The sequence below is a fragment of the Rhopilema esculentum genome, chromosome 16 (genome assembly GCF_057945365.1).
Source record: "Rhopilema esculentum isolate cy_ngs chromosome 16, ASM5794536v1, whole genome shotgun sequence".
Classification (NCBI taxonomy): domain Eukaryota; kingdom Metazoa; phylum Cnidaria; class Scyphozoa; order Rhizostomeae; family Rhizostomatidae; genus Rhopilema; species Rhopilema esculentum.
In genome coordinates this window covers 73,787-93,327 of record NC_142830.1, presented here as the reverse complement: position 1 = coordinate 93,327, position 19,541 = coordinate 73,787, and the positions used below count along the sequence as shown (strand labels likewise).

Here is a 19,541-nt window from a genome sequence, read left to right as displayed (position 1 = left end):
TAAACCATCAATACTGTTCTAGGGGGAAGGGGGCAGAACTAGTTTTATTTTTCAGGAAAATATTTTTCGCTAACTATTTAGGAAAAAATAAGAAAATCGCAGCCGAAGGTTTTTGAGAAATTAAGAACAACCAGTCTGAATCTCAATTTACCAGTACTCTAACTGTCAACATCGTGTTATCAGTGACAACATAACACAGGAAAATCTAACGGGAAAGCACGATTCTATCATTGGTTCCTGCAGGCTGATATGACGAAAGGGTGGCATAATCACTATTCCATTATCTTTGATTTGACCATTTCTTGGTCGCAACGCTAATATCAAGAATTATCGGTTATATGAAAGAAAAATAGAGAGCATTTGCAAAGTTGTTTGTAAGGAGGCTACAAAAGGTATCAGTTATCAAATAATGTAGGGACGGTCTAAAAAGACGAATAACCGCGATAAATAGAAGCGATAACAGACTTTTTATGCTGTCCTCTGCAGGTTTTGTAGCAAAAGTGCACTGCAAAGGTGGCTGCGGGGCAACTGGCGCCATTGCTTTGAAATGTTACAACGGCCGCAGAGACGGTGCCATGACCTAGACTGGCGACTACTTATGTCTGGCTTCACCGCATTTGTCTAAAACAATACGTTTAAGTTGATTGGTTAATATTTGATCCTATTCACAAAATGCTATTCGATTCCACTCTCGCCAGGCGAACAGTATCAGTGTTTTAAAGTATAAAACAATGGGGCGAACAAAGCTGTATTTGAGGTGACTCAACCTGCGCTTCCGTTATCTGATCAAATGGAAAATCAGTTCACTTCTTTTGATTTCGCACCAGTTTCCTTTTCACTCTCATCTTCTTGATTACTGTTTTCATGAGCAAGCAGGAATAGACTGGTTCAATATTTAGGGCCTGTGCGAGTTTCTAGAAGGAACATGGTGTGTTTCTTGAAGGGGTATGGGGGCAGGCAATGGCGGTGCCAGCCACTAGGCTGTGGGGAGGGGGGCAAAACAAGAATTTTCAAGTCCATTCATTTTAGCATTAGAAAATGCCCTTTTACCAACAAGGAACGTCAATTTTACATAAAGGAAACGCCCATGGCTAATTTTTTGCTATGTAAAGGCAGTTTGAAAAACATTGGATTTCATCACTAATAGTGCGTCAACAAAATATTACCCCTCTTTCAACTTTTTTAAATCGCATTTAGACGAAATACAAAATTGATCCTGCCGAGAAATGGCGGGCGGGGGGGCTGCCAGGGTGCATTCCGAGCCGAGGCCTTCCCGTCGGAGAGCGATTTCCCAATTTTTTCACGGCAAGGTTTTTGGCGGAGATCTTATTAGTTTTATGTTCTGGCGGGCAGTTTTGGCGTGGTGTGAATGGTCATGGCAGCCAGCAGCCAGTTCTCTTCTACCATCACAGTGCCGTCGGAACGAAATTCATATTGGGGTGGGTGCCCATTGTATTCCTTCCCATTTATGACACTGTTGAAAAGGAAATATACTACAGTCTGACAATTATTGGGGGGGGGGGGGGGGAGGGCTCCAGCCCCTTTTGAATAAGACAACTAAATCCAACAACAGCCATGAAAATTACGTTTTTATTACATCTTTTTCAGCTTTATACTATTTTGGTCAATATCTAGTTCAATTATCTCTTTGAACACTGTGTGGTATCTGTATAGGAATGTTTAGTTGAATTTACTTGCAGTCTGTTCTGCACTGGACAGCCATAAAACAAAGTTTACTTTACTCCTTAATCTTCAAATGATTTTTGGATCAAACAACACAAACATTGAGAAGAGCAGTAAAACGCAGCTAAAAATATAGAAATTACCAAAAACAGTAGCATTCAAAATGTCCAAGAATTTAAAAAAGCATTATAAAATTGGGAATCTTTATGGAAAATCTTTGTCCGAAAATGATTTTTTTCAAAACATAGATTACGTTGGCTGCGTACATTTTCCTGAAGAGCTCAGCTCAAAATGGCGTTGGCGTGGAATCCTGCCATACCCAAATTCCTGGCGGGAATATCTGGCGGAGAGAATAAATGGGATGCACTATGGCAAGTACCCCAGTCAAAAAAGGCAAAGGAGTATAGGTGGGAGGGCCACTTTGTGTCTTTTTCAGCAAGTCAAATTGTGTAGGTTTGCCTCGTTTCATGGATTTTCGCTAACAGAAAAGAATTTACCACAGTAAGGCATTTCTGTGTCTTTTTTACTAAATACTAAGAGGGGGCATTTTTCTCCATTGAATATCATAAAATTTTCTGCAAACCAATTGCTTAGCTCAACAGTGTCACTTTCTAGCATTAAGATAACCACCTGTAACTCTTGATGAGAACAGTAAATTGTCGTACCATCTGCATAATTATAGATTTTAGTCTCATTTAACAAAAGGAAAATATCATTGATCAATATATGAAACAAAAGAGGCCCCAGAGCTGATCCTTGAGAGACACCTAATTTAATTTCTTTTCAAGAGCTGAATGAGCCATTTATTTTGACTCCTTGCCTTCTACTTGTTAGATAGATATGCACCATTTGTAGGCATTTGTACTTAAGCCGTATGCATTCAATTTAGGAAGCAAAAGTTCGTGGTTGAGATAATCAAAAGCCTTGGATAAGTCCATTAAGACTGCTCCGACAAAGCCTTTGTTGTCTAAGGTCTTCTTACAAGTTTCCACCAACTTTAGCAAAGCATGCTGGGTATTGTACCCCTGTCGATAGCCACAAATTTTAGGTGGGAGAAAATTGTTCACAATAGGTAACATTTGATTAGCCAAAAGTCTTTCAAAAACTTTGGAGACAGACGGTAATACTGTTCTTGGTCAATAATTTTTTGTGTGAAACGAGTCACTATTTTAAAAAAAAGCGCACTAACATAACTGTCTTTCATTTCGTCAGGGAAAAAGTTGCCATCCACACTTTTATTGAAGAGGTCTAGCAGGTGGAAGGCAACTCAACATCATCTTTAATAATCTTAGCAGGAATACTACCAATAGGCGAAGCCTTCTTAGTATCGAAGTTATTAACTTGCTCAAGAACCTCTACAACTGAGGCCTTCCTGAAGTTGAAAACCTCAACATTGTCATAATGGCTTTTTATCAAAATTATACTAGGATGAGAGCGGTATTTTTCGATGGCAGCAGTGACTGGATCTGAAATCGCATCACCAGTTGATACATTTTAATCATTGTCTGCAAAATTCAATGATTTTGTGATATTACTGAAATAGTCATTCAATATAGTTGCAACAGCTCGGTCTTCCGAAACAATCTCGTCGTTTTCCATCAAAATAATTGTAGAAGAAGTTTTAACCTTGTCATTGAAAAGGGGTTTTACTGATTTCCAAAACTTCTTATTATCCGCCAAGTTCTTGATGTCAAGATCTTTATAGTAATCCTTTTAAGCTTGTCGTAATATTTTCGTTGCTTTTAAAAGCTTCAAAATTGTCATCAGTACGATCTTTGCAATATCCATTCCTGAGTCGGGTTCTGTTCATAATTGCCTTCCTGAGTGCTTTGGTCATAAATGGGCCATCATTCGCTCTAACAGATTTTTTCTTTATTGGTGCATGAATATCCAGCACACCCGTAACTATAGCGTTGGGGGGTCAAATTTGCTGTAGTCACGATAAGTAATTATCCTAGAGCCTCTCTCATTTAAACATAGAACAACTGATGACCAGGTTAGTTCTTGTCTCTTGGCAACAAGACCGTGGCTCAACACTGAAAGGGAACGGGCAGTAGGTAACAGGAAACAGGTAATAGGTATGATAAATCGATTTCCATTATTCACCGGTAGCACTCATTTAAACATTAAAAACGCTAAAAGGGTACAGTAAACGACAATTCCGCCAGTCTTCGTTGAGATGAAAAAGCATCTTCAATTGTAAGAGTTTGCTTTATGTTTTGGAAGAAAATCAAAGTTCGAAGGAACTGGGCCAAGAAGCATTTCACTAGAACGAAGAAAAGATAAAAGTTAATATTTTAATGTCTGCTTTACAGAACATGAAAGTAAATATATTCTTTTGAAGCATATAAAATCACTACTAATATCACCAAATAAGCAATAATATTCTCTAACTTTCATTGCACTCATTGTGTGATTAAACGCAGGAAATACTTGGCATAGTTGATTTATTCTCTAACATAAAGGGTAGTTTGCCCTTTAAAAATACAGTAAAGTACCTCATATAATAAGGACATCACAATCACAAAATTACTGTTGCAAATATCAATGATGGAAAATTAAATGCAAAGTGCAACCTAATCTTTATCCAATCTGCACAATTGCTGCTCGCCATTAATGTTTCCAAATCATTTCTTCCGACATATAACGGTGGACGTGCGTTAATTTTTTGCGGCAGTGTTTCCAAAAGCCCAACAGGAATGTATCTAGGTATTAAGATGAAAATGATAAGGCAATAATATATAAGTGGAGAAGGGTAAGGTATGTCCAGCCTTGAAAACCTTGTGTCGTCTTCGGTAAGACAATGTTGCTGCTTGACGAGAAAAGGAATTATTAGCCAAAATAGATCAGGGTAGATATTCAATGACAGCATTGAAAATGAACTGAAAGGATAGATAGATCAACCATAAGCAATCAACGTTGGGAAAACAGTGGCATTTTCTTTAAACTAGGTGTTGGCAACAACCATTATCAGTCTCTGTAAGTAGGCAAGCATTGAGATGAGAATAGTTACAGCAGAAGCTGTATATGACTGCGATTATTTTGCTCTACTGCCTGCAAACAGTCGTTGATACAACGTAATAGGTAATGTCACCACAAACTTAAAATGTAAATACAAGATACGTCTAAACTTCTTGCTTGACTGACCTATGCAGAAACGAGAGCCACTCCAGCAAAAATCTTCTTGTATTTTCTACTCCCTGTGAAATACAGAAAATGATTTAAAAGAAAAGTAGCAAATACAATAGACCCATAGAGTATAGACCTCACATGCGAAGCGAAGGGGTTTCATGCAAATAAATCTTCTACCGAGCAAAATTTCCATACAATTAAGAATAACTAAGTAGCAACGTTGATAGCATATGATACCTTGGTATCCGAGCCCCAATGCTCCAAACCATAATTGGTATATCTTCTCAGAATATCCAATCTCTCGGTTGCCGATATATCCCAATGCCTGCAAAAACATTACCTATAGTTACGGTTTTCTCAAAATGTATCGCAAAAGTCACCAAAAGTTGGAAAATGTTTAAGATTTGAAACAAATAGAGGGCGATAGGTTAGTTGAAATTCTGCCTTAGCGCAGGTCCTCGAAGGAACGCAAAAATTACCTAGAGGATCGCTAACAGTCGCAAACAGAAAAAAGGCTTCTGTCTCTACTCTTTAGCTTGGCTTTCACCCATTTATGGGGCATTGCCTGATAGCAAATAAATGCTACATAGAAGAAACATGTAGAAGTTTATTTGCCTGCAATCTCCTTTGAAAATATATTTATCAAAATGATGCATTTTAGCGAAATAACCTTGGAAATCTAATAAAAGGAAAACATTCAAACATTTTGTCCCATTGTAACCAACAAAATCCAAATCTTTTCCAATCATTTAAACTCTTAACAGTCAATTTGACTACTAAAGAACATAAACCTTTGTTCTTTAATTTCTGTGAATATCCACGGCTTTATCAGAGCTCCCCTGTCAAAGAAACAGTAAAACACATAAAGTATTTTTCATGATGATTAAAAGGGCAAAACTAAGTCCTGATTATCAAATAAAACAGGGCAAATGTGGCTCGTCAATTTCTGACAATTTCCTTACATGTGTTCAAAGCTGGTTTCGTACATCAACATTGGACTTCATTTGTAAGAGAGTATTGTATTCAGCGCACATTGACGACCATAGGCTATGCATAAATAATCGATTGATTTCAATGTAAATATCTATTTTGTAGCGTCATCAGTTTGCTAATCTAGCCTCCATTCCAAGGGGCTGGATTAACAAGCGGATGACGTCATTACCTGGCTATCATAATGCCGGCTACTCCTGTGTTCTCTCTACGCAGGTTTGCATCTTCAAATGAAAGAATGTCTCCGTTTCCTTGAAAACACGTGATTTTTTATGACAAGTGCATTGATATTCTACAGCTTGCACACATACTATGGCCATGTGCATATCAATAATCTCGATAGCTATTGGGCGAATTTCACGAATCGTTAGAAGCGAGGCTCTGATGGCCCTACATAACTCAACGTAGCCAATTGCATATCCACATTGTTTTTTTATTTTGAACGGGCAATTTTGGGAAAAGCTAACTTGTGAAGAGTATCATTTCACAGTTAAGGTTTCTTTTAACCGTTCTTTGAATAAACAAAACCAAGATAAACTATTTATACGTGAAAAACATCTGAACATCATCCCAAAATACTTTCAAGAGTCAGACTAAACTGTTTCTGATTAAAAAGAGACACTCCCCACGGCTAGATCTATTTGCAAAATAATGCAACAGATTCTACATGGCTTGTAATTGTTTCTTAGCAAAAAATGCTTCATCACGTTTTTTCTAAAAACATTAAAATTAGGGCAAAAGTTGCGTTTTTCTCTGTTTTTCAAACGATACAAAAAAATTCATTCAATTTACCAATAAAAAGAAGCGATAAAACAAAGCTTTGTTAATAAAAAAGAATAAGAAAAATTTCTGCATCGTCAAGAATAAATTGAATGAATTTACGCTTGGTGTTTTCATTGTATGTTGTTGGCTTCACATTGAGTAAAAAGAGGTTTAATAACTGATTCACACTCATTTTTAGCTGCAAATTAAAGGAAATGCAACGTATGTCTGTTACCGTAAAGAGGCATTGGCGAGGCAGCAGAAGCACATTCATTGATGTATTCCCAATCAGCAAGGCGTGTGTATCGCTGCTCTCGAGATCGTCCATGTAGCTGAAATCAATGAATCGTGCAAAACATCTAACAAGTTTCCTGGAACGCATTAGAACTTTTATCTTTTCGAGAACAGCCTTACTTCTTATAAAAACATCATTTTTCTGAGTAGGCCTACAATAAGGTAAGATATTCAAGCCTCCAACGATATTTGTTGCAAAGATTTAATCCTGGTATTAATCACAAGATGAATTGAAAATCCCACGACGATGAAAACATTCGTTCTAAAGACGAAATTTCGGACCAGGAATTGAAGGTAGTAATTTCAGAAGGATCTCAACACAAAGAAGATTCTTTGCACGCACTGATCGTAAAATAAAGAATATTTTCAAAGAAAGGTTAACAAGGATCCAACAAAAATTGCTTTTTAAATAAAAAAAGCTCTAAAGAACAAATAATGTGCCAATCGATAATTTATGAGTAGATCTAAAATAGGAACGTACAGTGATAAGAGATGCTCCCCAGTCCCTTATTTTTGGGATAATTTCATGCGCAGTCCAATTTTTATCATAAATGCCGTTTCTCATCTTAACTGTTATCGGGACACTTGATACCTGAAAAGAAAAAGTTTAAAAGACACCTTGTTTTCCTAATGGAACAGAAATAGAGATTGCATTTATAGTAGGATTAATGCAACGATACATTTTAGACAGGGGTCTAAAAAAGAAAACAAGGAACACCTCTTGCTCGCCTGTGGCAGCAAGTGAATTGATTCTGGTAAAAACTGTTTATCTGAAATTAAAAATCACTGTTTCCAAGAGAAATTTCGCTATTTGCATTTTGAATGATTTAAATTTTGAGTTTTTTGATCGGATGTAATCAGAAATTAGAAAGAAAAGCCGCCATCGTCTATCCGCCGCCATCGTCTATCCGCCGTCATCGTCTATCCGCCGCCATCGTCTATCCGCCGCCATAGACGTCGTCGTCGTCACCAGATATTTTCAAGAGATATCTTTCGGCGAATTTTTTTTCACTCTTAGAGTTGATCTATCTATGAAGGCTCTTTTGATAATGCATTCTGAAACAGACGCGATTGTCAAAACATGCAAAGTTATTGTCGATAATTTGCAACATTCGGACCCGAAGGCCCTGATGGGCTGAGCATAAAACTAAACTCCAAAAGAAAATCTTACCTAAAGAGACATCTTTTCTAAAGAGAAACTATTTCAGAGATTTTTAAGAAATTACAAGATTAGCAACATTCAAAATAAGGCCGGGTGGTAACGAAATGGCTGCAGATTTGTGAAGGTAAGAAGGTAAAATGATGTAGAAGGGAAAAAATAAACAACAAAAATTTGTTTAATGAAAAGAAATACCGTAAAACAAGCTGGGTGTGAGTGGCTATTGAATGTATATTTAGATAAGTGGGGCAATGCAATTATGTATCTGTAAAAGGTGAATCTGCAAAATCAACAAACAAGCTAGTCTCAATGCCAATACCTCAACCATTCCCTTGACAATGTTTTGGAACTTTTTTTGCCGGCCCATCAGTGCACAGCCACCACCCTGAAATGGAACCAGAAGAGTGACTCAAAGGGTTGCCAATAGAATGGTTGCTTAGTACCATTAGTACTTAGGGTGGGTTAGAAGGGGTCGTGTAGCGTATTCTATCATGTTTGGAACTAGTTGCTTTATTCTATTTTACGTTAGTTTCTCTTTTAGTGTAGATTCATTGCCACTTGAAAACCAGCTGAATGGGCTACAATGTTTAAACAATTGAAAATGAAATTGAATGAATGAAATTTAATTAAATAGTGACTCCAAGAATTTCAATGCGCCAAAATTATTGGACAGTTAAAAATCGCTATCGCATAAATCCTTGCCTAAACAACGGGAAAAAACGTGCCTCTGCCTTAAGGGTTTTCAAACTTTTATTAGGTATAATTTATTAGGTATTATTAGGCATTACGAGGAATCTTTTCGGCGACATCGGGCAAAAAACCTGGAGCTGTGACTAAATTTGTTAATTTTTAGAACATAACATATGCAACTAGCCTTATATCTTGGTCGTAGCGTTAAACTCAAAAAATAAAATGGCGCTATGCAAACAACGCAAAATATACTTAAAATAAGTGGAAATGGTCGAAGTTGTGTTAAAAAGAAAGGAAATTTAAGCAATTGATAAGGCGACCGAAGGATCAGGGTTGGATTGAATTTGTTCCCAAGTTTCCTGCAGAAGACACAGACGCTAGTAATTTAAAGAGATTTTGCAGCTCAAAGACCATTTTACCTCTAAATAAACTATAAAATTTTGGATGCTTATAAGCACTGCAGAGCACTTTTCTGAATATCCGAGGACGGTGCCATTTTTGCCTGGGCATAAACAGAAACTAAAAACGTTATGACGGGCAAACACATTAAATCTGGATACTAAACTGAGAATGCAGCAAAAATTCAAAACATCAATTTATTTGTGAAACACATAAAAAAACACGGAATGTTTAAGCAAATTGAAACACTAGGGTAACAAATTTTAACGACTTTAGTCATGCAGCATGATGGTTAAAAAAAGAGTAGATAATACCGTCAATTTCAAAATGTGGCGACATTACTTTTTTGATTGGAGCCGGGGCTGTTAAAGAGCTTTTCATTCTTTATTGCACAAAGATTATTTCTACAAAATGCTGTTCTTGGCAGATTCATGTTCAATTAAAATAATTTGTAAAAAAAACTAAGTACCTTTTTAAAGACCAGGTCAATAGGACAGCCAATGTTGACATCGATGAAATCAACATCCATTTCGGAACTCAGCATTTCGGCACATCTAGTCATCGTGTCTGGAAATGACCCACAAAGCTGCAAGCAGACAAGAGCAACTGCGTTTGTTATGCTGTGAATCTAAGCTTATTTAAGCGTCTGGCTTTGTCATTACCTGTTTATTCTTCAGAAACTGAAAATTGGAAAGCGCTACTGCTTACCTGGACTCCAAAAAGATCTTCTGATTCGTGTCTTTTAATAAGAGCCCATTCGGACTGCTGACCCTGTAGGCGAAAAGGTACATATAATAAGAGAGAGACTTCTGTAGGGCTTGGGATTTGTTAATTTGGATTCACTCAATCCAACCCTTGGGCTATTCAATGACTTTACTTATTCAATGTCAAATCTATTGAAAACCAAACTTTTTCATGACAGAGAATGATGATAAATCATTTTATAAGATACGTTTGTTGACAAATTGTTTAATAATCGGACAAAAAGACACATCCATCACGATGATTGAAGATTTCCCATATTCATCACAACATACAATCATTGGACAAAGATTACATGCATACCTGCAGCAGGTTAATTGACATGGCCATTTCACTGCACGTAATGTCGGCTCCAAATTCTTTGCATACACGTCTGAATGGTAGATTCCCAACATGTATACAAAATAAAAATTATTGTTTACAATTTTGCTGCGGCCACAAGTGTTATTACCGCTGCTAAATGAGAGAGGAGGCTGCAGCACACAAATACGATGTCTTTGGTGTTTTGCCCTAGCAACGAAGCTATGCAAAATGCAGAAGTTAAAGCACCCATTTTGAAACATGATTTCTGTTTGCACAGACAAATGGATATTATTTAAACTCATTTTCAGAAAAAGAAAACAGCTTCATTTGAAAATCAATGACCAAATTTTTTCTATTTATGAAATGAAAGCAGCAATGAAAAATTGTTACATATTAAAAGGGACCATCTTGCATCACAAAGCTGTGACATGTAACAAATTGTGCAAGGCAGCTGATTAAAAGGCAACTACCAATTAAAGTTTTTAGGCGGCATCGTCTTTGCATGGTTCATAATATCTTTTTGCCTTCCTTGCCTTCAGTGAATGAATTTATTGATGGCAACTGAAAGTATTTCCAGTTACATACAGCGCCCAAGTATTAAGCATGAAATATTATTAAGCAGAACTACTGCATTTTGTTAATGACAGGTGACACCTTAAATTTCTAATAGGGCTAGCGTAGGGTACTGCAACACCGCATCACTGGGGCCATACTTGGCCGCTGTTGAGTATAACAATGCGGAAACATATCAAACATTTGTGGCTATTTACATAAATACAAAGCAAAGGAAAATTGCTTAGAATTGTAGATTCTGAAGTCTGTGAAAAATTAATACTTACTGTCGTCAAGGGGGCTAAATACAGCTTGTTTGAGAAGTCTACCTAAAACGCAAAGAGCATAATTGTTAAAATTTCATTTTGTAATTATTTTTACAAGCTACCATGCATTATATAATTTCTCAAAAGCCACAAACGAACAAAGGAAAGTTCCTATTTCCCTATGCTCTTTCGTCAGCTTAATTGCAAGTTTATCTTTCTAAGTCATTGTTTCTATTTAGAAAATTATTTGTATCTTAATGCAAATTTTAGCTAGGCCCCTTTTCGGTTTTTAAGGGGATCCCATTGATAATAAAGTAAAATGAAATTACATTAATTGTAATAATTGTGAAAATAACTTATTCAAATGATCACAATTATTCAAAAGGTGTACGGTTGTCCGGAATGAACACAGTCCTTTCACCCCTTGTATCTTGCAGATTACAATATGCTTTCTAATAACAGTGGGAAGGGGAAGGTAGATGATATTAAAAAATAATTAACTCACTTGCTTCCGTTCCCTAACATTTTGCTTGATTATATCTTCATTGGTACAGCAACCAAGCCTACCTTCGTCGGCATACGCCACCCTTTCACCAGTCTCTACTTTCGGATGGGTATCAACAGACAGGTTTCCAAGAAATGTGTCTGATTTTGGAAAATCATACTGTTTCTTTCTCAATCTTATTTGTAAGTCTTTGGAACGCGCCATCCTAGCCTCTTCAGCCTTACTTTGACTCTTTTCATACTTTTCTTCGTCTACAATATTTTTAAAGTCGTCTGAAATGTGACACTTCGCAAAGCGACATTCTAGTCCAAACTTACATCTTCCATTTAATTGAAAATTCACACAACATTCACCAATATCATCTGGCTTCTTTCTTAAATATTCGTCCACATCATGGAGAAACTTACAATCTTTTTGATTAGCACAAGAATAGTTTCCTCTCGATAAACTTGGGCATAGTCTTTCATTAGGTGCTTGCTTTGGGACAGTTCTAGGTCTCTTCTTATTCTGACCCCTTTCTTTCTTCTTTCTTTTCTCCCTTTTTGGAGCAGACGATTCACTTTCGCCAACTGAATAATTTTGTTCTTCACTTGGAACTTCTACATTTTCTTCATAACTTCCTTTTTTGATAAATTCCGTTGAAATGTTTTCTGTTTTCGTCACGACAAACCTGCCAGTTAAATAAATAGAGATAATGTTAAAATTTTTCAATACATTGATATCTAGTGTGAACCCAGGGCTGCATTTCCCACTGGGCCTGGACCCGGGGGCCCACAAACGAACAGGAGGCTCAAGAATTTTTGGGAAGTTTAATATGGTAACAAAGGGATTCTCTTGCAGGAGCTTTATATTAATGCGCAATTGCACAACCTTTATGTGTGCAATCTTTAAAAAAAATTGATATGGATGATACCACCTTATACGAACATGGTACCCTTACTTCACGAAAGAAGAGAAGGATGCTCTTCACAACCTAATACCAGCAATGAAAAATGATCAAATGTTCATGCCAAAAACTTTATACAATCTCCAACCTCTTACATTACATTACCCCTTATTTTATGAATAGAATTGAAAAAGCAGAGGTTTTGCAATCAGGCCCTCCCGGAAGAAAAATGTAAACAAAATAAAGTTTATACAAGGCCTACTTCACAAATATTTGAGGTTATTTGAATTCCGACGTTATTTGAGGCCTACTTCACAAAGAAGAGAAGGATGCTCTTCACAACTTAATACCAGCAATGAAAAATTATCAAATTTTGCAGTTTCATCTAAAGACTTCATCTAAATTAATTGCAGTTTCATCGTCATTGCTGACAAAAAGGTCACAAAAACTTCTCTAGAATATTTCTCGGTAGGCGCCATCTATTCTGGTGTGTTGTCTTTTACCAAACAAGAGACAGGCAACAATCAGTGATGCAATAACATTTTCTTGGAAATCAGCTGACACACCAAGCTTGATTATACCTTATTCGCACTGATGTGGCTGAGCCAGCTTAGTTAATCGCTGCATAATGATCTGGTTTGGTTTGGGCTGGTTTGACTTGGCAGTGTGAATGGGGTATAAGCAAGCTGTATCGTAGATGTAGGCTAGTTCCATGTCTTTATGTTATGACTGTGGTGTAGTCATTTATTTTTGCTCCCATGGCATCATCCTGTAGTACTGCATAGTTATTTAAAGTATAGTAGAATGTAGCCTATGTTTGTAATATTTCATATGGATAAAAAAAGCTCTGCAAATGTAGACAAGAACACTTGTGTACTTTTTGTTAGTTCCATAATCATTTCTACTGTAAGAATGCAAGCCTAGGAAAGTTGCCTTTTCTAGCAAAGAAAGGTCAAGACCTTTGGATTCTTACCACTGCAACTGTCTATGTAAACTGCAAGGTTTAGAACTTCATTGGGGACAAGGAATTGGGATATTTATCTTCCAAGATCTTGACAGAAGAACATATTTAGTAATGCCTGTGTTATTTCTTGTCAATGCTTGGTGTACCAGAAAGCATTTCCTTTTGTCTGCTGCCTCATGGTTGGCTTGAAGAGCTTCAATTGGTAACATTCCTCTTCTACGAAATCTGGTGCAGCAGATTTGGAGGGGGTATTCACATTCTGCAACAACCAAGAGCTATATAATTTTTTTGCCGTCCAAACCTCCTCAATTACTTCAGAGAGTCGCTCTTTTTCTTTCCATTGCAGAGGAACCAGAAGCAGTTTGTGGGATGCACTTGCTTATGTGTTTCACAAGCAGAGGATGTCTACACTACACAGATTGGCTGCTTCTTCCCTTGATTGCTTTTGCAGATGGGCACTTTATGGAAAGTTTCGGGAAGAGGCTTCCAGTACACATAGCCTTCTTTCTTTTTTCAAAGGGGGAATGCCTTTTTGCAATATTTTTTGCATTTTCATTTTTATTTTCTGTCACTAAAAGGGATTTAGTAAAGTCGTGGTAGCAAGATCTATGAACAAAATGCTCTCCTAGAGAACTGTTCAGGCATTCCTCTAATCTGCTTTTCATGATTATGGGGTCCTCAGAGTTTGATTCTGCTTTTCATGATTATGGGGTCCTCAGGGTTTGATTCTTGATTCTTTTCAAAAGCCTATCATAGGTTTTTGATGTCAGGAGAGTTAAGTTCTTATTTACAAATTCCAAATGCCCTAGTGAATGACAAACAATTCACACTTCTTTCTGCAATATTTTACATGATTCTTTCACATCCAGAGAACGGTATGAAAGGGAAACGCTGTGTATGGTTTGTAATTAGCATCAACTAAGATATTTTATGGTCTTCAAATTATATTCTTGAATTAAAAACATTGATGAAAGTCTACTGATAAGAATAGGTTCTGAAGAACAGAACCTTACTTTAAGGGCTCCACTATCAAATCTTCCAATCAATGTCAATCAATGTGAAATATAAACAGAACTGTAAGAAAGAGCTAGCAATAAGTAGGTCAATATTTCACGTGGCAGCACAGATAAGTAGGTCAACGTGCTACTCTTTCCTGTGAAACAGAATATTATTCTGTCTGGATATTGCATATCATCAGGACCTTTAAAAATATGTTGAGTACTACAAGAAACAACTACAGCACTAAAGATTTTGCATAATTTATGCACATAATAACTGATTCAATAACAGCATACTAAACTATAGGTTTTTGCGTAAGCTCTCCCCCCAGTAATTGGAATTGGCCCAAATGATAAAACACCATTATATTCTTGTAGGTTTCATTAATATATGCTTGTTTTAGCACTGTTTGTGCTCTAAAAAATATATCATTATCTACAGACACCACCCTAAACAAATTTAAACCCCCTATATCTTGGGAAAGACACCCAAACGGCCTGATCAACACTCAGATTTGAAATCTACACCAAAAACTACCATAGAAAAATGGATCCCGTAAGTCTCCTTCTAGGTGGTAATGCTCCCCCTCCAGCCAATGGACTATAATTGAATGATATTATTCCTTTAAAGCTCTCAAGATCTTTGTCATACAATGTAGCCAAATATGGAACTCAGTTCCAAATCTAAGGTGGAATCCTTTTGAAACTAACATCGGACATACGCCAATAAACAATAGAAAGACAATGGGAAATTGTTAGTCTATGTCGGTTACCTCTGGCATAAGCTGAATGGATTCCATACTGGTTCCCAGGGGCGGCTTACAGCGTTATTAGTGTTATTAGTCTAATAACAGTTTTTTCCCTAGCTATAGGCTTGTAGTTGCAGTCATTGTTTATTTTCATAGACAATGATTTGTGCTCAAGGCTCCGCATGTCAATAGACTTTTATTGAAATTCTTTTGCCTTCAATCTCCCTTTGAAAATGTCAACAATAGCCCTTGCTAACATCTCTGTTATTAGGATTGTGTGCCTAATAACGCGAATCACCATTTCCTTTGCTTTTACTCTGTGAATGAGACGTATTGTCATAGAAAACAGGGCATAAAGCCATTGTATCTTACTCGCACGTTATTAGCCTCCTCATTCTAATAACGCATTCCGGGATATCGGCTGCTTACTTCATGAAACAAAATCACAAACAAAATAACTACCATAATTCAAACGGGCTCTGTACACTGGGTTGTTTCTAAGTTTTTTCTGCATTTTCAACTGGTAAAAGTCTAATGCATGAACAACTCTTTCGCCTATACAGGCCATGCTGGGAATAAAATGGCAGGGGTGCAATGAATCGCACTCCTTGTGGTGCCAAGGCGTGCAATGGTGTGCTATTGCACCAAAGTACTTAATAATACAGTCAGCTGTATATGGACTAGTCTACATAACTTTATCATAAGAAAACATAGGCAAGGCTAGTCCAATCAATACATTTTATCAAACAAGCTTTATTAACGTCAAACCCAACATATTAAAGAGAAAAACATTAACAATAAGGTAGGTTAATTATAATGTAATCCTGCAGTTTATAAACCCTTCTGGTCTGCTTCTCCTGACAATCTCGTTCTCAAAATTTAAGAATTCTTACTGTGTTTTCACCATAAAGAAAACTTATCTGTTGACTAGTGTTAGAACGAATTAAATGGTTAATTGCACATTTATATTTTGTAAGAAAGCGACAGTAGCTAAATCCTCACAATTTCAAAGTCTTTTAATTTTGGAACATTTTTGGCCACATTTTATTAGTAAAAGTTTCTAAAGAGTTTTGTATTTGCATACAGATTAGAAAAATGCACATGAAGTAAACTGTATATAGAGGAATTGTGAGTCCTGAGAAAACGGGATGTTACTGATCGCACTTGCAAGATACACTCGTAAACCACAGTGTAATCTGGGTCAAATCATTTAAAGCTTAAAGATCAATAAGCCTGTTTAAATAAACAAAGCCTTACATGTGCCATGGGGTTGTAACTACAGTGGAATCCCGATATAACGAACTCTGAAGGGAACCAGAAAATAGTTCGTATATCGGGAGTTTATTAAACCGAGAGATAACATTTTTTGGGGGTCCTTTCGCAGTTCACGCCTAAAAAACCTGTGGTGGGCTTGTTTAGGCTATCTCCAACCTCTGTGCACATGTACAGCCAAACATGTACCATCAACTCAAAAAAACAATCTGAATTCAAATAATACAACTGGCTGGTCATTGAAAATGAAAATCTTAATGTTCCTTTTATAACTTGGGACCAAGAGATTGGCAAAGCTGGTATCACTTTGCTCCTAGTTGGTGCCCGAATGATGTCTTCAATTACCTCACATTCTTACTTGTCTTTTTCTGCTTCTCCATCTGGGTCTCTCAATAAAGTTTTGTCGTCGCTTTTTGCTAATGCCTTATATGTAAGAAGTTATTTGTTAGTGTCAATGTACTCATTCGCAGTAATTTCTGACGCAATCAAACTTTCATCTCGTGGTCTGAGTCTATCAGCCAGTACTTGAAATGTATCATCGGCATGTTTTGCCGATTTTAAAAATGATTTCTCCCCAAGAGAAAGTGATAAATGAACACCGAAAATAAATAAAAAAAATAACAGATGAAGAATTTATGAAAGTTTGTTATATCAAGGGTAATTATGATGAAGGGACCTAAAAATGGTTCGTGATAACGAGAGTTCGTTATATCCGGGGTTTGTTATACTGAGAGAATTTGTAAGGAGTTTGTTAGGCAGAATCCAAGGGACCAGGCATTTAGTTCGTTATACCGGGAAGTTCGTTATATCCGGGGTTCGTTATATCGTGATTCCACTGCAGTTATTGCAAATGAGACAAGCGACCACAACTGCAAAGCAAGGATTATCGGCCTAAAAGGTCGAGCGATTTTCAGACCTCAACTCAAAACTTTGATAAAGAAATTATGGAAACCTTCGTTTACAGGGGTTTTTCGCCACTTTCAAAACTTCTGTTAGTTTTAAACATGGTATCATCGTGTGCCTTGAAAGTCCGGCTACTAGAATCTGAAGAAATCGAGAAGTGGATGTTTTCATCCAGAAAACGTTTACCATAACTTTAAGCAAATTAGAATATTCGCCAAATTTTTCGTCAAGTAGAAATCAAATAGAAACGATTGCATGATTATCACCGTTTGTTCATAGTTGAATTATGATAAAAAAATTACATTGGGCAATATTGGTCACTTTAGAATAAAGTGTTATTTGCAGATTATTTAAGGCGTGCGATAAACTGCACTTCTGAGCAACGGAAGGCGTGTGCCAAGGCGTGGGCGTGCGATCGCACGCCATTCCCAGCATGGCCTGCCTATAGCGATGGCCTACCCAAAGACTTCTCTTTTCTAATAAAGATATTAACGAGGCATCCCATGGATTTGCTGTTAAGAAATAAAAAAATACTTATTTTCGTTGCCCGGGTCTTGTGCTGGGAGATTTCCAGAAGGAAATATCATCAAGTCTTTTTAAAAGTAATGTTTAGGGCTCTACTATATCCAGGATGGTCTGTTATTTCCATAGTTTACATGTCTTTGATGGCCCCGATATTAGAAAGCCATTTCTAATAACGCAGTAGCCGAAATGTTGCTGGGGCCGCATTGATAAAACCCATAAGGCATCGAAAGTCAGCTGTGCCCTTAGATCGCATTGCTGTAGCAGCCCATTCCTGTGTAATCGAGACGCTGTTTTTGAGGTCGGCTTCAAATAAATTGGGGATTGGAGTTTTGAATTAAATTTTGCATGGCTATCAAAACCACAGCCATACCCATGCCACAATTCTACATTATTTTCCTTTTTCGACAAGAAAACAGACTCAACATATAAGGGGTTTGAAAGCCCAAATTCCCAAACAAAAACGCAAATGGGGGGAGGGGGAGCCCTCTATGCCTCCTGTAATTTATGCCATTGCTTGGCTGACTAATAACAGTTTATTTTTGGTGCCAGCCGTCCCTGCTGGTTCCAAATGGAATAAGTACTCCCCAACTTTACAAATGTTCAAGGAAAAATCTCAGAATTTTCATTAATCAATTGTACTAGTGATTTTTGCAAGGAATATGTTTATGTATGCAACATCAGTTATATTTGATCTAAATCATATTTAGTGTTGGTAATTAAAATAATGGCTTTATTTAGCTTTTGTACCAACTTTAAACAAAGAAAGAAAAACAGTTTGTTCAGGGGAGTTATATCCAAAAGTTTTATCAAGCCATGTAGATGGCCATCAGAACAAATTTTTGTTTTTATATAAGGTAGGATTGGTTCAAGCCCCCCTTGAGGTTGATTTATGTAACAACGTAAAATTTCCATTGGAGCTGCGCCCCCAGCCAGACCACCGACTCTCTTTCCCTTGACAGGGCCTTCACATACAACCAGGCTTTGTCGCTGGCTAAAAGACGATTCCCTTTTTGTTTTGGTAGGGAACTTTGACATCCGAAGGGGTCCTTTCCCAGTTCCTGCCCCGCCGCATCATGAAGCTTCCTCTGGGTGAATATGAACATTTTAAAGTGCCTTTTCGCGAATATTTGGCCCTAATATTAAATTAAAGCAAAATTATTAAAAAAATAACCACTTACTGTTCCTTTACTCGGGCAATCCCAGCCATAGCTTCATAGACTTCTGAGGCATTTATAATGGCGGCAAGCGATCGACTTGGTGTGCTTCGGTGCTTCAAGTAAAATGACTTCAAATTTCAATGCAACTCAATTATGAAGATTATCCGACAAATGAACTCCTCCTATAAGCGTAGTCGTAAAATTTTATCAAGGGGCGCTCTGCAAAAGAGAAAAGTATGCGGTTGTTGGAAAGCAAAGTTTTTATTTCCAACTTGCACTATTATAGTTGCAATTTAGGTGGTTCCGATTGGGTAACCAGGTACACGGTATATTATAAGAACAATATCTATACTTTGCGAAACATCAGGCCGAGATTTGCCCAAAAATAAGAACGACATGAGAAAAATGGTAGGGTGAGATTCAATATTCAATCAAACTCTAGATATAAATTACCGGCAAAAATTGAAAATTCGAATGAATAACCAAGATTGTTTAGGAAAAGGGAAAGAGAGCAGACGCTCCAAACTAATAATATTGAAAATCGGAAGATTTTTATAATTTCCTGTGATACATGTGATATTGCAGTAATA

General features: G+C 37.0%; 1 protein-coding gene across 1 annotated transcript; it reads right to left on the bottom strand.

Annotated features, from left to right (window-relative positions):
- Nucleotides 1-3,762: 3,762 nt before the first annotated feature.
- LOC135682449 (tRNA-dihydrouridine(47) synthase [NAD(P)(+)]-like) lies at nt 3,763-19,085 on the bottom strand. The gene is made up of 15 exons (XM_089113120.1): nt 18,973-19,085; nt 11,498-12,167; nt 11,014-11,055; nt 10,175-10,264; nt 9,818-9,880; nt 9,579-9,695; nt 8,340-8,405; nt 7,343-7,453; nt 6,803-6,899; nt 5,978-6,056; nt 5,607-5,654; nt 5,053-5,140; nt 4,831-4,883; nt 4,260-4,388; nt 3,763-3,949 (listed from the first exon to the last, which is right to left on the bottom strand). Exons 1-15 carry the CDS (start codon nt 18,999-19,001, stop codon nt 3,877-3,879), a joined length of 1,755 nt encoding a protein of 584 aa, XP_088969246.1. The 5' UTR covers nt 19,002-19,085; the 3' UTR covers nt 3,763-3,876.
- Between the last annotated feature and the right edge of the window lie 456 nt (nt 19,086-19,541).

Coding starts and splice junctions, on each gene's coding strand:
- LOC135682449 (XM_089113120.1), bottom strand. CDS start 19,001: ATGGCTGGGATTGCCCGAGTAAAGGAACA. Junction 9,881..10,174: donor TGTCAATTAACCTGCTGCAG/GTATGCATGTAA, acceptor TTTCGCCTACAG/GGTCAGCAGTCCGAATGGGC. Junction 6,057..6,802: donor CTCGCCAATGCCTCTTTACG/GTAACAGACATA, acceptor CGTGTTTTCAAG/GAAACGGAGACATTCTTTCA.